This window comes from Hyperolius riggenbachi, unplaced genomic scaffold (genome assembly GCF_040937935.1).
Source record: "Hyperolius riggenbachi isolate aHypRig1 unplaced genomic scaffold, aHypRig1.pri scaffold_173, whole genome shotgun sequence".
Lineage (NCBI taxonomy): Eukaryota > Metazoa > Chordata > Amphibia > Anura > Hyperoliidae > Hyperolius > Hyperolius riggenbachi.
Genome location: NW_027152384.1, coordinates 53,027 through 75,000, shown reverse-complemented (window position 1 = coordinate 75,000; position 21,974 = coordinate 53,027). Strand labels below are relative to the sequence as shown.

Here is a 21,974-nt window from a genome sequence, read left to right as displayed (position 1 = left end):
AAGAACACGAATCACTAAACCCTCTAGTCCACTCGACCGTCAAAGCAATGCGCTATCTCTTCAAATTAAAAAAAGGTTCCTCACTCTTAGGTCCAATGACACCACTACAGAATAACCCACTTTTCCCACCAGGATACCACTCATCCTTTGCCCCTGACTGGATCGCCACCCCTATATTACGATTGAAGGACCTTGTACCAGAAGGAGTACTTAAACAAATAGACACACTCCATGAAACAGTTTCTTCCGGCAGATTCCCAACTGGACATACTTTCAGATACGCAGTTTTCCTCAACTCTTCTGATGCAAAATCACAAGCTCGTAAAAAACTTTCTGATTTCGAAAAAAGACTTCTAGAAAAAGGCCCTCACTCCCATTCGATATCCTGGCTGTATGACTGGCTAATTACACCAGATTCCCAAACCGCCCTTCCTATCAAACCAAGTGGGAAGCCCTCTTAGGAAAATCGATTACGGAAGATCAGTGGCAAAATATTTGGACCTTAAATCACAAGGGGTCTCTAAATGTTACCACCCAAGAACAAGGATACAAGATCCTCACACAATGGTACAAAACCCCAGCAATTCTCTCCAAATACACCCCAGGGGTCCAAGATGTCTGTTGGAGATGTGGCTCTGCAGGAGCTAACATACTTCACATTTTCTGGCAGTGCCCAAACATATCCGCTTTCTAGACACAAGTTCATAAATGGACAGAAAAAATCTCATCAGAAAAAGTCCCAATGACCCCGGAATTCTTTCTATTACATTCGGGCCCTTTCCCATTAAAATATTATAAAAAATCCATCCTCATACACTTAGTGAACGCTGCACGTGCAACAATACCCTTCCTTTGGAAGCAACAGGACCCCCCCACTGTTACACAGTGGTTACACAGACTAGATAAAATAGCACAAATGGAGGAAATCATCCTATTAACACAAGACAGGACAGAACAATTCACACTCACCTGGATGGGATGGGAATTATTTAAATACTCAGATGAATATAAAATGTTGGTGACTTAGGAATCCTTCTGTTACATGTCTCGAGATTATCCAAATATGCTGGAGACTCACATACCGCTCCCCTTAACCCTTATTACCTTCCCTTCTCCTACCTCTTTTCCCTGTACTCTCTTCATGCTTCTTTCTTTTCTCTAATACTCTACTTCTTATATCCTCCTCACAGGATAAAAACTTGGAACAACTAAAATGCGCCTCTTAAAATAAAACAAGGAAAGCAATGTTGGAAACTCACATTTTAATTGATGTTACATACCTGTATACCTGTTATGATATGTTAACGGGGATATCTGTACAACTTACCATTTCTATATGTTATGTTATACATTATGACCGCTGTACTGCAAGATATCCTTTCAATAAAGCTTTAAATGTTAAAAAAGAAAAAAAGGAGACCCTAAACAGGAACTTTACTGAAAGATAGTAGTAGGGGGAAAAAAACAATAATTTGCAAAGTAAGAAGGTAAAAAGTAGATGATAGATCAAGAAATGATTGATTCTCGCAGTGTAATTCATCAGCCTGTGTTTCATCATCTTTCCTACTGGCAGACATGAAAGAAAAACTGCACCATTTACCATCATTTATAAACATACCCACTAACAATGTGATAGGCTAAAACGTTGTTTTTGTTTTATACATATTTGCACAGAGGTAGATACAGGCTTGGTTGGTAGTTGGAAACCGCTGTTATTTTCCACAATGCAACAAGGTTCAAAAATAGGAAACTGTCATGACCATAGTCCTGACATCACACTGTGGGAGGGCGTTTCACCGCAATATCAGCCACACAAACTCCCCCCAATGATTTGTTTGAGAAGAGGAAAATATTTCTTGTGGGAAAGGGGGTATTGCCTAATTGGGATGAAGTTCAATCTTTGGTTAAAGTTCTTCTTTAACCTCCTTGGCGGTTAATTTTTTTTTTCCTTTTTAAAAAAATCCTTTTTTTTTAAATTTTTTTTTTTTTGTTTCATGTAAAGCTACCAGAGTGGTAGCTACATGAAACACCACTAGAGGGCGCATGTGGCCCTCTAGTCCGATCGTCGCCGGCATCTATAGCAAACAGGGGAACGCGTATATAACGCGTTCCCCTGTTTGGCTTCTCCTGTCGCCATGGCGACGATCGGGATGACGTCATGGACGTCAGCCGACGTCCTGACGTCAGGCACACCCGATCCAGCCCATAGCGCTGCCCGGAACTCATTGATCCGGGCAGCACAGGGCTCTGGCGGGGGGGGGGGGGGCTCTTCAGCCGCTGCGTGCGGCCGATCGCCGCAGAGCGGCGGCGATCAAGCTGTGCGCGCGGCTAGCAAAGTGCTGGCTGCGCGCACAGCAATTTATAGAATGAAAATCGCCCCACCAGGGGCTGAGATCTCCCCCTGCGCGGCATAGCCCGAGCTCAGCTCGGGCTTACCGCCAGGGAGGTTAAGACCTTATAGACATTATTTCATTTATATTTCATAACAAAAGTCATTTTTCTGCAATTTCAATGGCTTGCATGAAATCTAATCCACAACTGAATTGGGTATCGTTATTTATTCATCTTTCATCCCCTTCACCCCTTCTAGATGTTGCCTTATTTGTCTTATGACTGCCTATTTGTATGATTAGAGTTTCAAAGATGCATTTAGGAAAGTTCTGGATATTGTGCTTGGATTATTATTATTATTTATTTATAAAGCGCCAACATATTCCGTGGCGCTGTACAATGTAAGAAATCAAACAAGGGATACATAATGATACAGACAATGATATACATCAAATATGAACACTGGTACAAAATACAGAACAGGTGATTACAATAGCAAAATTAACATGATGACTAAAATGTATAAATGTATAACAGAGTGCAAGCAATTAAAATAACATTCCATGACACAAAAGGGTGAGAGCCCTGCCCTTGCGAGCTTACAATCTAAAGCATACATGTCAAATTCGGCCTGTGGGCCAAATATGGCCCTCAGAGCCATCACATTTGGCCCTCTGGTAGTTTCCCTACTTTGCATTATGTTTGGCCCACTCTAGTCCTCCAGAAAATCTATATTGGAGGTGAAGCCCTAGATCACATGGGAAGCCATATGGGGGAGGGAGGGGGAAGCACTAGACACAAGGGAACTGCATATGGGAAGGAGGGAGGGGGTCATGAGACACCAGGGAGCTGTATAGAGGAGGGAGGGAAGTAGTTGTATAGGGGAAGGAGGGGGCCACTAGACACCGGGGGACTGTATAGGGGAGGGAGGACCAGTAAACACCAGAGAATTGTATGGAGGAGTGGTCACTAGACACCAGAGAACTGTACAGGGAAGGTGGGGTCACTAGACACCAGGGAACTCCATAGGGTATGGAAGGGAGTTATTAGACACCAGGGAACATTATAAGGTGCCCTGGTGTCTAATAGCCACTAGACCAGGGGTAGGGTACCTATGGCTCGGTAGCCAGATGTGGCTCTTTTGATGGCTACATCTGGCTCTCAGACAAATCAGTAGGGGTTGATTCAATAAGCTACACTGCTCAAGCAGCACAGCTTAGTGTGGCAGCCCATGTAAAATTTTCAAAGTAGGCACGCTACTGCTGTATCATGCACTACAAACTTACTTGCGCTCCCCCAAAGTCTCTGCCAAGTCCAGTGACTTTGTAGGACAAGATCCCCACACTTTGATTGGCCCAATAGGCTGCCTGTCACTTGACAGGCAGCCTATTGGGCCAAAGTGTGGGGATCTCATCCTACAAAGTGAATTAACCCCCAAATGAGCTAGCTAATTGTACAAGCTGTTATTTCTCCTGTCTGGCTCTTGGGAAAATTGCTGATGTTGCTGAAACCCAAGAGAAGTTGGAGACCTGTCTGACACTTCCCCTGCCTGGCGGATCAACTGTCTACACATCACCATGGCACCAAGGACAGGAGCCCTCTGCTGCGCATGCGCACTGTCCTAGTTTGAAAAATATCGTACGGCTCTCACAGAAATTTCGAAATATGTGGTGTTTATGGCTCTCTCATCCAAAAAGGTTCCTGACCCCAGTAGACATTGATATTGTCCCAAGATTTGGTCCCAGAGTTTAATGTCGGCCCACTTTGTATTTGAGTTTGACACCCCTAATCTAAAGGAATGGGGTGGAAACAAGAGGTGGGGGAAGTATACAGTATATGTACAGGCATTAGGTTATTTAGTTAGGAGTAAATGTAGATGCGAGGTTGAAGGGTGCATGGCCTAAGCTAGAGAGTATGCTTGTTGGAAAAGGTGGGTTTTGAGGGAGCGTTTAAAATTTCAAAGGTGGCAGAGTGGCGGATGTGCTGTGGAAGGGCATTCCAGAAGAGGATAAATGAATACTGCAGCAGTAACTGAATGCTTGCATGTTATAGGACAGGGCCCTCACCCAAGTGCAATACTGAATTCCATTACAATGTTATTTGCAAAGAATGGCCCATATGTAATTAACTTTTCTCATGAGTTTTCTTCTAAATAATATTTTAACACCTTCTTCTCAATAGAATGCCTTTTAAAACCACCAGCAAACAAGAAAATACCCCAAATAATTTTGATAGAACCTTTTCACTTGCTATTGGTATTTTTCCTATTGCAAAGTGCTGAAAAGTTTTTTTTAAAGAGAAGAGGAAAAATATCTCCCAGGAGAAAACTCAGAAGATAAATTGAATTGATTATGGGCTAATATGTTGATTAGCTCAACTTTGACCATGGTTAGACAAATAGGCTTATGAACAGTATATTGTACTTCAGAACTATATTTTATGGTTCAGCTTTGGATTTGCACTTCATCAAGCAGGAAACTGCAAAGTTTTTGACTCCTCTGCATAAATCTGAAAACAAGGATCCAGTTTGGAGGATACATATACCAGGTAAAAAACAAACTCCTTTCTTCACCCTTAAAGTTAAGGAATAAGCAGGCCTGGGAGTTAATATGTCAAGCCCAGGCCATGATCATGTGTTCAATAATAAACATGGGGGGGGGGGGGCGTGGCTTGGCGCGCAACGGTGATGGCTGCTTAAACTAGGAGCTCCTGCATAACCTCCGCTAAAGCTACCCTTTTCACGCTAACCAACTGATCCAGGATGAGCGTCCAGTGGCGTATTTAGAGGGGTGCAGGCATGGCTAGTGCCATGGGCGCCATAGCACCCATGGGCGCCACGCCTGCCCCGTTCTGTGCTGCCCGCTGTCTCCTTATTGCTGCTCTGATCAGCGCTGCTGCTGTCCCCGCTGGCCCGCTGACTTCCTGTCAGACGCATCATTAGTGTGCGTTGGGTGCAGGGGATGCACCACTTTTACCAGGAGAGGGGGGAAGTTGTAACAAGCTGCTAAGTGTAAAATTAAATATACAGTTAGATCAGGCTGGAGCCTGATTTACATTTCCCTTCTGCCCAGAAATGTACAGCTTCAGCTCTGCGCACTGCTGAGCTGATAACACAGACAGAGGAACTGGAGGAATGTGAGCCCGTCCAGCTCCCCCCTCCCTCGGGAAAATGAGGACGCCGGGAGAAGAGGAGAGAGAGAGAGAGAAACAGACACACGTGCACGGGAGACAGCGTTACAGAGTGCTGTGAGATGGAGGTGCTTATTTTATGTATGCATAGTGTGTGGAAATGGCAGCTTGTATGTGTGTGCTGATGTACGGATCTGTGTGTGGAAATGGCTGCTTGTATGTGTGGGCTGATGTATGGATCTGTGTGTGGAAATGGCAGCTTGTATGTGTGTGCTGATGTACGGATCTGTGTGTGGAAATGGCTGCTTGTATGTGTGTGCTGATGTATGGATCTGTGTGTGGAAATGGCAGCTTGTATGTGTGTGCTGATGTATGGATCTGTGTGGAAATGGCTGCTTGTATGTGTGGACTGATGTATGGATCTGTGTGTGGAAATGGTTGCTTGTATGTGTGTGCTGATGTATGGATCTGTGTGTGCGAGTGGTTGCTTGTATGTGTGTGCTGATGTATGGATCTGTGTGTGGAAATGGCTGCTTGTATGTGTGTGCTGATGTATGGATCTGTGTGTGGAAATGGCAGCTTGTATGTGTGTGCTGATGTATGGATCTGTGTGGAAATGGCTGCTTGTATGTGTGGACTGATGTATGGATCTGTGTGTGCGAATGGCTACTTGTATGTGTGTGCTGATGTATGGATCCGTGTGTGGAAATGGCTGCTTGTATGTGTGTGCTGATGTACGGATCCGTGTGTGGAAATGGCTGCTTGTATGTGTGTGCTGATGTACGGATCCGTGTGTGGAAATGGCTGCTTGTATGTGTGTGCTGATGTACGGATCCGTGTGTGGAAATGGCTGCTGGTATATGTGTGCTGATGTACGGATCTGTGTGTGCGAATGGCTGCTGGTATGTGTGTGCTGATGCATGGATCCGTGTGTGGAAATGGCTGCTGGTATGTGTGTGCTGATGCATGGATCTGTGTGTGGAAATGGCTGCTTGTATGTGTGTGTGCTGTATTTGTGCTGTATCCGACTATGCATAGTATAAATGTATGGTGTGTGTATGTATGTGTGTAAATGTATATGCACAAATTATATATTTATATACTTATATAGAGATGTTTTCCCCCCTTTATGGGGCCCCTCCCTCCTCCCTTGTATCAAGTGTTGCACACCTTCTTTACCCCCATATAGCATGGCGAATAAACCCCCATCCTCCCCTTCAGTAGCAAAGTGTGGTTAATATAATAATGGGCTTCCATGTGCCTGTACTGATAGCAAGCTGGCTGCAGTGTGTGCTGATCTCTGCTACCTCCAGTATGTACAGTATAAGCGGTTACTCTGTGCCTGTACTGATAGTAAACCAGCTGCAGTATGTTGATCTCTGCAACCCCCAGTATGTACTGTATAAGCTGTTACTCTGTGTGCCTGTATTGATCATAAACCAGCTGCAGTATGAGCTGATCTCTGCTACCCCCAATGTGTACAGTACAATCTATAACTTACCCAGACAACCATGAATGTGAGAAAGAATGCTGTTCTTACTGGGGAAGGGGGCTCTGACCGTGTGTGTGTGTGTGTTGGGGGGGGGGCGCAATTTCAGTGTTTGCCATAGGCGCTATTTTGCCCAGATACGCCTCTGTGAGCGTCCGTTCTACTAGAAAGCAGCAAGGAACCCTGACCGACCCAGGAACCACTCCTGCGCATACCGGCAAAACAGTGCCAGAGATCTTCCGATCACACAAACAGACCCCGCAGGCCGCAAAGATGGCGCCGGCCGGAGGCAACACCGCATCGCAGCTGTCTTCCCCAGAATCCACAGCAAGCGTGAGTAGCAAGAAACTAGACCAGCTACACAGGTCTCCCACTCTTGCAGACATGCACGCCATGGCAGAGGATATCAAACGCACAATTCAAGACGCCATAGCAGACATGCGAACAGACATGGCAGGCTTCAGTAACAGACTTCTGGCGGTAGAGTCAGACGGCAAGCGAAGAGATATCCGCATAGAGAAACTACAAAGATCCTCTGACCAACATGACATAAGGCTTACCGAGCACGCCAGACAATTAGAGGACCTTGATAACAGGGGAAGACGCTGCAACATTAGGATCAAAGGATTGCCGGAATCCGTGGCCGCAGATCAGATCCCACAGGCCCTGGCGGCCATCTTTAACAATCTCCTGCAACGCTCAGAAGACACGCAGATTACATTTGTAAGAGCGCACAGAGCTCTCAGGCCGCGAGGAGGGGGTTCTGAACTTCCAAGGGACATAATATGCTGCCTTGAATGCTTTCAAACAAAAGAAAACATCATGCGGGCTGCGAGAACCCAAGATGAGATCATATTCAATGATACCCCGGTGCAGTTATATCAAGACTTATCTTTGATTACCCTCAATAAACGTAGAATCTTGAAACCTCTTCTAAAAGCCATTAAGGAAAAAGGACTCTCATACAGATGGCGTTTCCCATTCGCCTTAACAGTGCTCTGCAACGGCAAGTTAAATGCTCTACGGTCTCCAGCAGGTCTCTCTGATTTCTGCAACGACATAGGCATAGACTACATTGATATCCCAGACTGGGAAAAGTCGCCATTGTTCCCCCGCTCGGACACAGCTGCCATCAAGGGAGCACGAAGCAGCCAGGGCAGCGCTAATCGCATCAGACACAGATCTACTAGTAGTAATGGAGATGAAGGGAACAAAAGACCCGTACTAGGGCTTCCAGATCAAGAATCTTCGGATGAAGATTGAGAAAGTTTTACTCTCTTCCTAAGCAAAACTCAGAACTCACCTTTTACAGCTGACGCTTAGCTCTTTCAAAACAAAACTTCTCGCCCAGAATATCCCCACTATCTCCAGATGCCACTGAAGACGAGGTTACCTTTAACATGTTATGTTTTTAGCTCACTGTTACATAGAAGAGATGATAGATAAATGCCACCTAGACACTCATAAAGCATCGTGTACACGTTTAACGATAACATGATTAGTTATATATATACTAAGCCATAGCTCTACATGATCCTAACATTGGGGTGTCATACGAAACAAGAAAAGAAACCCTTACCCTGCTATTGATACTTTATATGACGAGGGGACACAGGATGGGCACCCAATGTGGTTCTGGATCAATTAGACTAGAAAAGACTGAAGAGATATTGTGACTCCCTTTAATAGTTAAAGATTTTATGTGATCCGGAGTCCGGGCGGGTTCCCCCGTGGGGCGACCGCTTAACCCATACAGCTATTATAGCATTGTCCTTGGGTGGCTCGCTCCTGGGGGGCGCACACACGGACACTATATTAAAGTTTAAGAGGTTACATTGCATGCTGTTCACCTATGTTTCAGGGTTCTGACTGCTATTAATATGTAAACATGTCTTTTTTGTTTGTTTTTTTTTTTAAAAATAGATCAGTTGGTTTAACTTTACTTGCAAGTTTTAAAGTGGAGGTTGCGGCCTCCCATACCCAAATTTTGCCCCACAAATATTTCTATACCTGTTTGACTGCCTTGCACAGGTGCATTCAGTCATTACAGATAGTGTGGGTCTTCTACGCCCCCACACAGTGTGTGTGTTATTTATATATACACTGACCAATTTGCCCTGAATTAAAGTAAGTGTCGGTCATCCGTATCACACTTACGCTGGGAGCATTTGTTGTTCTTATTTTTTTTCTTCTCTCTGCAGAGCTAAACAAATTATACAAACCTTTGGTCACAGCGATAGCACGGTCCTTCTGATGCAGCACAGGACTCTTCAACTCTGGGTATCCTTCTCCTTTCTACTGCTCTACTATCATATACTCTTCTCTCCATTTTCTCCTTTCTACTGCTCTACTATCATATACTCTTCTCTCCATTTTCATCTCCCTCCTCTCACTCCCTTAAAACTCAGAAAAACTCACCTCGAGACAGAATGCCTGATGCTACAAGTACCTGCCAGACTCGAGTAAAATGGAAATTCCTGTCCCTTAATGTGAATGGCCTAAACATCCCCACTAAAAGAACAAGTGTATTTGATTTCCTAAAAAAAAAAGCCCATTTTGCTTTTCTGCAAGAAACTCATTTCAGAACAGGCCACATTCCCTCAAGATTTGATGGCTCTTATCCAACTGCTATACATGCCACATCCCAATCTACCAAATCTAAGGGCGTATCGATATTTGTTCATAAAAACGTACCCTTCCAAGTTGAGGAGATTGAGAAAGATTCAGAGGGAAGATTTCTGTTTGTAAAAGGAAAGCTTAACAATAGAATCTTCACACTAGCTACACTATATGCTCCCAACAGGCAACAACCTTCCTTTATTGCATCAACTCTCAATCGCCTTTCATACTTTGCTTCAGGCATTCTGATCTTAGGGGGCGATTTCAACATCCCTCTACAACCCCTGACTGATTGCTCTAATGGATCAACTACTCTGTCCTACAGAGCTTTAAAATTTATCAGAACCAATCTGCAAAAATTGACACTTATGGACCCCTGGAGAATATCCCACCCACGTGAAAAAGACTATACGTTTTTTTCTCCCATTCACCAGAAATATTCACGCATCGATTATTTTTTTGTCGCACAAAGAGACTTAAACCTCATACTAACTTCCACGATTGGTACTAGGACAATATCTGACCATTCTCCCATCTCTCTGACCATAAGTTTTCCCGAGAATATAAGCAAATCTTGGTGCTGGAGACTTAACCCTCACCTTCTAGCTGACAAAGACAGAATACACACTATCTCAACAGCTCTAGATAACTATTTCCTTGTTCACGCAAATACTGATACACCTGCCCTCACTATTTGGGAGGCCCATAAGCCAGTCATTAGGGGACGTCTCATACAGATAGGAGCCAGACTAAAAAGAGAAAGAGAGGAAGACATAACCAAACTTGCGGAAGAGGTTGGTAATCTAGAAAAACTCCATAAAAAATCTCTGGCTACACAAACCCTGGAAACTCTTACCGAGCGTAGAGCTAGATTAAACTCCCTATTACATACTGAAGCTAAACAAAAAATTCTCTCTGGGAAGAGGATCTTCTATGAAATGGGAAATAAAAGTGGGAAATATCTAGCAAAGACACTTCGCCAAAAAATGATGCACTCCCATATCCCCACTATTATTGATTCCAAACAAACCAAACTAGCCAAATCTGAGGAAATAGCAGAGGAATTCCGCAGATTCTATAATACACTATATAATCTGCAGGACACACACCCAGAAAAAAGGCCGCATCAATCTAAAACGAATAAAATTGAAGACTACCTATCTAAATACTCCTTGCCTCTAAAAATCACCCCAGAGGAATTAAAAGATCTTGAAGCTCCAATCTCCTCAGACGAATTTTTAATGGCAGTCAAAAGTTTAAAACCTGGAAAAGCACCTGGCCCAGACGGGTTCAGCTCGCAATACTATAAACTATTCGCTAAAAACCTGACACCAGCTTTCACCTCAGCCTTCAATGCAATCACTTCAGACACAATTCCATCCCCCCAGTTCCTGGAAGCTCATATAACAGTGATTCCGAAACCCGGGAAGGATGCTAAGCTATGCTCCAATTACAGACCCATTTCCCTCCTGAACCTTGATGCCAAGATCTTTGCTAAGATCTTGGCAAATAGACTCCTACCATATATTCCAGACTACATAACAACTGACCAATCAGGATTTGTACCGGGAAGAGAGGCAAAAGACAACGTAATGAGAACAGTAGGTATCATGGCCTTAGTCAAGAAGCTGAAGCTTGAAGCTTTTATCCTTTCAACAGATGCGGAGAAAGCATTTGACACGGTGGCATGGGACTTTTCCTGTGCTGCCCTGTCACATCTGGGTTTAGGTCCTAACCTCCTAAATTGGATAAATTTGCTGTATTCTAACCCCTCAGCCAAAGTAAAGGCCAATGGCTTGCTTTCTGACAAACTTACCATCACTAATGGCACGCGGCAAGGGTGCCCCTTATCCCCTCTTCTATATATAGTGACTCTTGAACCCTTTCTTAATGCAGTTAGAGCGGACCCCTCAATTAGAGGAATACAAACGAAGTCCTCCAAGCATGTAGTAGCAGCTTTCGCTGATGACTTATTATTCTTTCTTCAAGACCCCTTAACATCAATCCCTAATAACCTAACAGTTTGAGAAATTCGGTTTTCTTTCTAACCTTAAAATCAATTTCCATAAATCGAGAGCGCTAAACATCTCACTGGACGCAGAATTAGTAAACCACTGCCAGTCCACATTTGCTTTTTCTTGGTCACACGACTCATTACACTATCTAGGCATAGACATCCCCCATAATTTAAATAACATCTTTAAAAGTAATTTTATTCCCCTGAGTGAAAGACTTAAATCAGACCTGTTATCATAGGGCACTCAAAAGAACCTATCTTGGTTTGGAAGGATAGCATCTATTAAGATGACCTTACTCCCAAGATTTCTCTACATCAGCCAATGTCTTCCTATCACACTGCCACACTCCTATATCAAGAACTTCAAATCCGCCATTAACAGATTCGTCTGGGGTGGGAAACCCCCAAGAATTAAACAATCCACCTTGATTATCCCAAAGGATCTGGGTGGAATGGCGCTTCCCGACCTACACACATATCACTTGGCCTCCCAACTAAGTAGAGCCATAGAATGGTCTAATACTCTATCACCCAAGCAATGGGTACAAGTAGAAGGAGAAAATTCTGAGATCCCAACTTCAACCTTGGGATGGGCTGACTTACCGACCGCAACACGCCTACAGTGGGAAAACCCCCTAATTGAAGCCACTATTAAAATCATGCGTAAGGTTCTACCACAAAAGGGCCTGGCATCCTTCCCTGGCAGGCTCACCACCCTCTCTAACAACTCTGCTTTTCCCCCAGCACTAGATATTCCCTTCCTCCAAAATTGGCCAAGCAACAATTGCCCCAGAGTACAAGATTTCGTCACAAATGGTAACATCAAATCCCTTACAGAAATCAATACCTTAAGACATGATTGTCAACTCTCTAAGTGGCAATTTTTCCAAATTCGCCACTTTATACAAACCTTCATCAATACAGTAAACTGGTCTACACCACTATCTCTTTTCGAAAGGTTAATATGCAGTAAGGGGCCTCATAGACATCTGATATCTCAACTCTACCAAATACTTCTCACAAATCCACAACTCAAAAAACTGAGATTCCAGACAGAGTGGGAGAATGACCTAAAAAGACAATATCCCAATGATCAATGGCAAAAAATTCTCTCCCTTAATCACAAGGGGTCCATGAGTGTTAATACCCAAGAGCTAGGGTACAAGCTCATTACCAGATGGTACAGAACACCTCAGTTGCTACACAGAATCTTCCCATCATGTTCACCCCTCTGCTGGAGATGTAATCAAGCAGAGGGTTCACTCCTACATATCTTTTGGGAATGTCCAAACATCAAGAGGTTCTGGACGCAGATTCACTCACTAATTGAAGAAATAACTTGGGAAAAGGTAGATTTTATGCCTGCCTCACTTCTCCTCCATGACACCCAAGACCCAACCAAATCCTACAAAAAATCACTTACAATCCACCTGCTCAACGCAGCAAGAGCGCTTATTCCTACCTTCTGGAAACAAACAAATATTCCTTCAGTTAAGGATTGGATTGGAAGGGTTGATTCTGTGGAGTCTATGGAGAGGATCATTGCGTGTGCCTCTGACAAAATGGATCGCTTTAATTACACATGGGCCTTATGGAGCGAATTTCAAGTCTCCCAAAAATATAAACTCCTAACGGGTCAATAATACTTGGCCTCAAATACTCACTGCTCTTTACAAATTGCCTACCCCGATATATTTTAACTCCTCTAGAAGTTCTGATACTAGAATTTCCTACTCGTCTCACCTACTACCCAGAGTTGAATGAAGACCGAACTACGACCGTCCTGCCACAGGCTTACGCCTTATGATACTTGTGACCACTCATATGCTGTTACCTTATGCTGCACACAAGCTGTCAATTGCAACTGCCATATATTTGTTTTTAAGCTTTCCTACACTCAGGAATACCTCAGTACGCTAAGACATGGTATGCTTAACACTGACAGTCTGCTATCAATAGCGGATGAAAATAATGAACAAATGTATGGACACATGTTACAGTCCTCGCTTTGGATCTATTCGCTAACGCTTATAGATTATTGTTAAAGCATCTTTACTATTCATTGATCTGTTAATAAACTTTAATAGTAAAAAAATAATAATAAACATGGGAATATATTTTAATTTTCAACTTCATTTGGGCCTCACATTCTGCACACTGCTTTCAGCTGTGGCTGAGCCTTATTTCATCATCTGTGAAAAAGTAATTTTAAGTACACTACCCTATGCAACAACTAGGCCTTCCCCTAGACCTCACCCCGTAACCAACATTTAACCTGGGGTTGACCTGTTAACATAATTGAATATCAATCTATTCACTAAACCACATTTCTAACCTAATCAAACATCTTAAATTAACTCTAAGGAGCATATTTATCATTTTTTGTTTATTCATCAGTATTCCAGATGCACTATACTCTCCGATCTCAAGTTTCTTTCATCACATGATGCCAAGTAACCAGTGACAGGGTGTGGGTTCCGCAGGGAATCCGCATCAGCACCAGCTAGTGGAGAGTGGCTGGATACACTGCTATTAACTGCTAAGGTACTCGTGTGAATAAAGAGGTACCGTACTTAAAATTGCATAATGATATGTTTATTTATAAATGTAATCAATCTTAAATACAGGTAGTCTATGCCCTAAACCTGAGTTATAAGTAATAATATATATTACTGATGCATGTTTTCACTTATATATGTTTACTTTACAAAGTAAAGCCCAACACACACCTTCAACTGTGATTGGCCAATCACTGACTTATTTTACCACCTTCATGTAGTACAATGGGTAAACATATATTGAATACTATACTACTGTAACAGATTGTATAGGTATACTACATGGAGGTGGTAAAATTGGTCAGTTAGTGATTGGCCAATCATAATTGAAAATGTGTACCAGCTTTAAGCAAGTGCACCCCACTCCCTTTTCTAAGTAATCTCATTTTACCCTGTACTCTCCTCCATACCGGAGGTCATTAGGTGAGAATATGTCTGGTAACCTGATGCCAAGAAATAACACATCATCAGTAAAGATAATCCTGACCCAAAGCACTGTGCCCACCCATTTTTAGGCAAACAATAGCAAGCTTCTCTGGGGTCCAGTGAACTCCAACACATCATTCTGAATAACCTCTTTTTGCCATTTACATTATTGAGAATCAGAAGCTTTAGCTTCCACTTGATGGTAAAAAGGCTTGTACTGTTTTGAAGACCTTACTTTCTACACTGTTCAGCCAATTAAAAGAACAGACAAAATGAGGATCCTGGGTGAATCTGTACAAAAAAACAAAAAACGCCTACTGTTGTAATGAATGGAAGTGACTTTTTTTGGAAGACCAAAAATATATAAATAGAAAGCCAATTTTTTAATAACACTGAAAAACATCATGGTATGTGCACATATTTTTACAATCATACTTTACCTTTGTCAGAGCAGATTTGTTGGGCTATCACATTTTTTATGTCTTTCAAGCCATCAAAGTTGTACACATAATGGACCTGTTTAGGATCTCCAGCAATCTCCTCCAGCTGAGTCTGGTTAGCTTCTTTAACTCCAATGGCATACACACTGACTTTGTCTCTTCTGAGTATCTGAGCAGCTTCCTTCACACTGTCTTGTGATTCACCATCTGTAAGGACAATTAGATACACAGGGACTTTTTCAGCTCTTGCATGTTGAGGGTCCATTATTAATTTATGGGTGAAATTGATAGCTGATCCAGTGTTAGTGCCTCCTCCTATCTGTCTGATGTTTTGCAGAGCCAGTTTCAAATTGGTTTTGCTGTATTCTTTATTAATACTAAATTCCAGCCGACTGTCCTGAGCATATTGTACTGCTCCAACCCGAACTTTCTCAGGTCCTATGTCATACATTTCCACCAGATCAACCAAAAATGTTTTCATTGCAATAAAGTCTTCAGGATAAATACTTCCAGAGCCATCAATGAGAAAATGGATATCAGCTAATTCTGTGTTCAGGCATCCTGAAAAATATTCAAGTATTTATAGTTATGGACAAATAAACTGCATCATAAGTACTAGATCAGCAGTGCCCATTGGGTAGATCGCAATCTACCAGTAGATCACGAAGGTCTTAATGGTAGATCCCGACCGCACTACATTTTCCATTCTATGGGCTTGATTCACTATGCAGTGCTAACCTACTTAGCACGTCTAAAGTTCTTAGGCACGCTAACCAGGGTGCTAAGTAGGTTAGCACCGGTTTTCTCAATCAGATCGCGCGCTAAGTACCGCACACAAAGTCCTATGCGAGCGCTAAGTCCCATAGGCTGTAATGGGCACTTCGCGCGGAGCGCCCTGCGCTCTGTGCAGTGCGTGGGTAAAGTTTTGCGCGCATAACTTTGCACGCGATACGGTTTGCGCACAAATCAGCACGCGAAAAGCTAATTTAGACGTGCTAAGGGGGTTTTCACAGGCGCCGCACGGCTTTTTTAATCAAGCCCTATATATACGTTACGGCCAAAACCAGAAATCAGCCAATTCTAGAATCGCAATTTGCAAAATGGCCAAAGTCAGTTGGCCAAAGTCCAAAATGCACAAATCCCATAACATCCCGGGTCCTGTACAGCACTATGACTGGCACTCGGAACTTCCTATGTGCTCTGAAAGATACACAACAGCATAATAACTTTTACAGTAAAAATGTATTTGTTACAGCTGATACAAATCCTGCAACAAATCAGCAGTGTGTCTACGTCCCATTTTCATGGAAGCAGACATGTTAACATCCTGTGCTTTCAAATTAGCTGTTCTGCCGTGGCAGTCAGGTGAAACGGAAGAGATCAAATTACAGTGGTGATTAGTCACAGATGGGGGGGAGGGGGCTGCATGGATGGGGGGATTTGCTGGGCACTTTTCATGGCTGGGGATGCTTTGCTAGGCGCTTTGCATGGCTGGGGGGGGGGGGATTTGCTGGGCACTTTGCATGGCTGGGGGGCATTTGCTAAGTGCTTTGCATGGCTGGGGGGCATTTGCTGGGCGCTTTGCATGGCTGGGGGGCATTTGCTGGGCGCTTTTTATGGCTGGGGGTGCTTTGCTAGGCGCTTTGCATGGCTGGGGGGGGGAATTTGCTGGGCACTTTGCATGGCTGGGGGGCATTTGCTGGGCACTTTGCATGGCTGGGGGGCATTTGCTGGGCGCTTTTCATGGCTGGGGGTGCTTTGCTAGGTGCTTTGCATGGCCGGGGGGGCATTTGCTGGGCGCTTTGCATGGCTGAGGGGGCATTTGCTGGGTGCTTTGCATGGCTGGGGGGCTTTTCTGGGTGCTTTGCATGTGGGGGCTGCGTGCGCTAACTTACATACCTCAGATCAGGGCGACCAGAGAGGCTAGGGAGAGGCAGAGCAGCGCGCACGCTACCCACCCGGACCCGTACACTTCACATGCGGAAGTGATCAATGACGTCACTTTGACATGGAAGTGGTCGCGTCCTGCGGGTCGCATGTGAACCGATATGCCTCTCTCCGCCTCTCCAGTCCGGTTGCCCTGATCTGAGAAGTGCAGGCAGTGGGGAGAGGTGAGCGGGACTTCAGGACTTGGCCGGCCACACTTAGCCACAACGCGTTCTGGCCAGCCAAAGTCCACAATTAAAGTCTATTTCTCACATTGGCCGCATCAGCCGGCCACTTCTAGATTTGACCGGCCAGAACCCGAGGTGTTCAGACTTCGGGTTCTGGCCGTAACATATACAATTGTGCTCCTAAAATTGAACATAGGTAGATCAATTTGACTTGCTAATCTTTAAAAGTAGCTCACAAGCCAAAACAGTTTGGGCACCTCTGCACTAGATGAACTTGCAAAGGCATGAATTGCTATTTTTTCTTTTCAATTCACCTTTTACATGCAACTGGACACTCTAACCACTGATGGCTATGATGTCTTTATGAAGTTACCCTCATACCTAACAATCTAGCTATTTCAACATTTTGTTTTCTAACAAAAAAGTTTTGTATTGTACATGTATTGAACATTTTCTGGTACATAACAAAACAATGGTTGTATCTAACAGTGAATATATCACATGGCAAAATACTTTATTTGGCTACTGGGTGGGGTGGGGGCATCATTTCCAGATAAGATTGAAAAAAAGAAGGGGTGGGAGCTTGACACCTAGGGAAAGTATCGGGCACTTCCATGTTGTTGTGTTATGTTTTGAAACTCAATAAAAAGATTTTCAAAAACCAAAAACTATTAGGAACTTCATTATTCATTTTATGCAGCCTAGAGGGGTCAGGTAGGATTGATTTAGAATGCAAAGCTGTGTAAGCCTTTTGCGTAAACTGGGTGTAGTTCACTTGGCTATTGATAGCGCTTCATCTCATTCTTCATCACCTAGGTCGCTAATCGGGGGTGTCCATTTAGCTTTAGATTAATATATGTTGTCAAGAGCAACGTGTTCAATCAGAGCTTTGTAGATGTTACCACTGAAGCGTTTAACTGGGCTATCTTTAAAAATCTAGCAAGGAGAGTTATGTTGGACCACAAAGGTGCTGGCAAACTGGGCATGCATGGTATGTAAAAGTTGCAAACATCTAAATCTTTGAGTAGCAGGAACTGAGTATTGACCTATAAAGTCATCAAAAGCATCACTCTTCCACTTTTGACAATGTGGCCAAGAAAAACAATCCCTTTGTTGATTCAAAAATGAGCATCTGGTAGTGGTAGTAGTTCAGCTAAAGTGGAGTTATCTCAGAGTGTAGTGTAGTAGTTTAAACCCTTCAATTTCAGATAGGTAATCAAGTATTTCCATACTGTTATTGCCTGGTGCACTATTGTATGTTGTTGCCTGCATCTAGATGGCAACTCCGCAGAACATCTAATGCAAAGGTATCATTCCCTATTTCGAGTGAACAGCCATAGGTTTTAGGATTACAGTCAGCTTTTGCTTCAAACTAGTAAGAAAGCTTCTGCTGTATCTGTGCAGCTACATAGTACGTAGCAAGGAAATGTAGTAATAGTAGGAAATGTACTAGTAGCAAGGAAATGTAACAAATAAGAAATAAAAAATGTGCTAAAATAAATTGGCCTGGAGCACTTGCAAGTCTCTAAATAAATTGACTGCTAAAGGGTTAAATAAACCATGGGGGATGTAGACCAGAGAATGATGCAAAACATACAGAATTTTAGGTAGTGATATTATGTTAACCAAATGAATTCTTCCTGCTACTGACAGAGGAAGCTTGGCCCATCTTTTGAATTTTTCAGTGATGTAGGTAAGGAGGGAAACGGCCTTCTGTGTAAGGGATGCTTGTGGGTCTCTATGAATCTGAGCTCCTAAGCTATTTATCCATTTCAGCATTTAAATGGAACTTGTAGCTTGCATGAACACATTTTAGTAATGCTTGATAACTTCTTTTTTTAAAAATACAAAGAAGATTGAAGTGCACCATACTATACACGCCTTGTATTGTCTATGGTTATGAAACCATGATGTACCCTTAACATGGAATAAAGGGTACATCATACCCTTTATTATACATACATTATACTTGCGTTTGCATCATCTGGTCCTATCCTGGCCAAAGTAAAACCATCTGACCGTGCTGACCAAAGTAAATGAAAAGTTAAAAAAATATCCATCGAGTAAACCATGATAAGGTCTGCATATGTCAAAGTAAAATTCTTATTTTTCAGACAACTCTACTTTTGTTTTTCAAAGGCTGCTATCTAGCTCCTGGTTATATGCACCATGCATGTGCCAGTGCTCAAGACAGTTAGTAATCCGGGCACTGCCAAAAGCCAGAGCCCAAATAAAAAAACAAAACATAATTTGTCCAGCAATAACTCAATAACTGGAAACCGAATTATGGCTTACACCAATGAAGGAGGGAATAGTAATTAAAGTCGCCAAGAAATTTTCCACATCAGGGTAAGCTGTTTTTTGGCTTCACTCGGCATCCAAATCTCCCAGCGCCTTTATTACATGCACACACCAGTGCTCCCTCTCTCTAAATGTGTGTACTATAGCTAACTGTAATCTGCTGCTTGACTTGACTGTTCCTGACTTGACTGTTCCCAACCCTTTTTCTAGTGTGCTTGGCTTCTGTGAGGCAGACCTTTGACCTGATTCAGTTACAGTTATGGCCAGCAGTAAGGTCTAACAATAGCCTATTAGCATGTGACTGTTTTTTTTTTTTGGCTTGATTTAATACAAATAGTAGCAAAGTAGAGTCTTTTTGCCTCTGGTGTTGGGGCTATGTAAATAAAAATAACAAGAAGAAGAAAGCGTTCCAGCATGAATACATACGTACATATAAAATGATTGAGTTTTTAGTGGATCTCTGTCCTTATTATTGTATGTTGTTCAAATTGTATTTTATTTCTCATTATAGGAATCAGTAGGTTCCCCCTATTTTATTTTTGATTGATAATACATTTATATCTAATTTTACAAAACTGATTAACAAGGAGAATTCTGCTCCCCTACTTTGATAATTTCCACCGAAGAAATACACTGCTACCAAAATGCCCTTGTAATTAATAAGTAAAGTATTCTTACCTTTTCTAATCAGATCTGTAATCTCGGGTGCTGCAAAAGTAACACGATCAGCTGCATTTGTAATTTTTTTCAGTAAGATATCAGCTTGTTTTGAAAGCTCAGAAAATGTTTTGACCCTAATATGATAACGATCAGTTGGGTGAGATGCAATTTGGGTCATCTGTGTTTCGTTGGACTGTGCGATCCCCACTGTAAAGACTTTGACATTTTCTTGACGAAGCAGATAAGCTGCCTCTGAAACATTGTCTCCAGAGGACCTGTGGGTGACCAGGATAGCGATCTGTAGTATTCCCTCCTTCTTTCTGCTAGCCTCTGTATCACCAAACACTTCCAGTCTTGTAAAATTAATGGCCGCACCAATGTTAGAAATCTTCTCTTTTGAAATTTCAATTCCTTCCAGTAAGTGTTCCACATGAGACTGGTTGATTCCCACATCCAAGGAAGCAATTTTTTTTGCTACGCTGTTAAACACTACTATTCCAACATGGACACAGTAGTTGCTAACCTCCAAGCCAGACACAACGTTTTTTAAAAAATTGTTTAAGTCTTTGCTGTCCCTCGGGCTTTGTTGGGATACATCCACCATAAACACCACATCTGTAGCCAGAGCTTTGTCACAAACTTTAAAAAGGAAACATGAAAATATAAGTATTAATGCATTGAGGAGTAAAATTGTTAAAATAATGTTATATACTTAATGATAAGGTTTACATTATAGAAAAAGAATAACTTTCTTCACATTATTGTTGTAATTGATAACATAGCTAAAATCTAGAAAAATACCCCAAAGCTGTTTATTTAAAGAGAGACTGAAGCGAGTATAAAACTCGCTTCAGCTCTTATATTCAGCAGAGGCATGTGTGCCCCTGCTAAAACGACGCTATCCCGCGGCTAAACGGGGGTCCCTTACCCCCCAAATCCCCTTGTTTATCTCTTCCTGTTTGAGGCAGGGCTAATGCACGCAGCCCTGCCTCACACGCCTCTATCAGCGCGTATCTCCGCCTCTCCCCCGCCCCTCTCAGTCTTCCTTCGCTGAGAGGGGCGGGGGAGAGGCGGTGATGCGCCGCTGATAGACGGCGCTGAGAGGCAGGGCTGCGTCCATTAGCCCTGCCTCAACAGCAGCAAAATCTACGACCGAGTTGGTCGTTGATTTTGCAGGAAGGTATTCGGGGGGTAAGGGACCCCCGTTCAGCCGCAGGATAGCGGCGTTTTAGCAGGAGCACACATGCCCCTGCTGAATATAAGCTCTGAAGCGAGATTTATTCTCGCTTCAGAGTCTCTTTAAGATCAAAACTATTTTTGACAGTTCCATATTATTTGTGGAAATTGTTATCTTGTTTTTAGATGGCGCTGTCCACTGTTAAGGCACTCTGTTAGAATTGATCTGTGATGTGTAAAATGGCTCTATGGCCTTGATTCATCAAGCTGCGCTGCTAAAGCAGCACAGCTTAATGTGAGGGAGCGCTTGCTATGCACACCTTACATACCAGCACTCGCTGCTATGTAAGGAGCATGCTTTCCTTTGTTACGCGTGTTGCTTACACAGCAACGTGCATAACTTTAACTGTGGGCAGTCCTGTGTAGTATCGCGACTGCAATACTTCACTAATGGGCGCTACTAGGGTTAATTAACATAGTTACTACTATGTAAATTAACACAGTAGTGTCCACTATTGAAGTATCACGGTCGCGTACTTCAAAGGACCACCCGCAGTTAAAGTTACGTGCATTGCTATGTAACTTACATAGCAGTTTGCGCTGTTGTGTAAGGTGTGCACAGCGAGCGCTCCCTCACATTAAAGGGGCACTGTGGCAAAAAAATGTAAAATTTTAAATATGTGCAAACATAGACAAATAAGAAGTATGTTTTTT

At 42.9% G+C, this 21,974-nt stretch overlaps 1 protein-coding gene across 1 annotated transcript in view; it reads right to left on the bottom strand.

The window, feature by feature from the left end:
• LOC137543708 (collagen alpha-6(VI) chain-like) overlaps positions 1 to 21,974 on the bottom strand; it is a 191,112-nt gene that overhangs the window by 160,352 nt on the left and 8,786 nt on the right. The window contains 2 exon segments of the mRNA XM_068264830.1: positions 15,010 to 15,570; positions 20,103 to 20,723. Of these exon segments, the coding sequence (XP_068120931.1) occupies positions 15,010 to 15,570; positions 20,103 to 20,723 (1,182 nt within the window).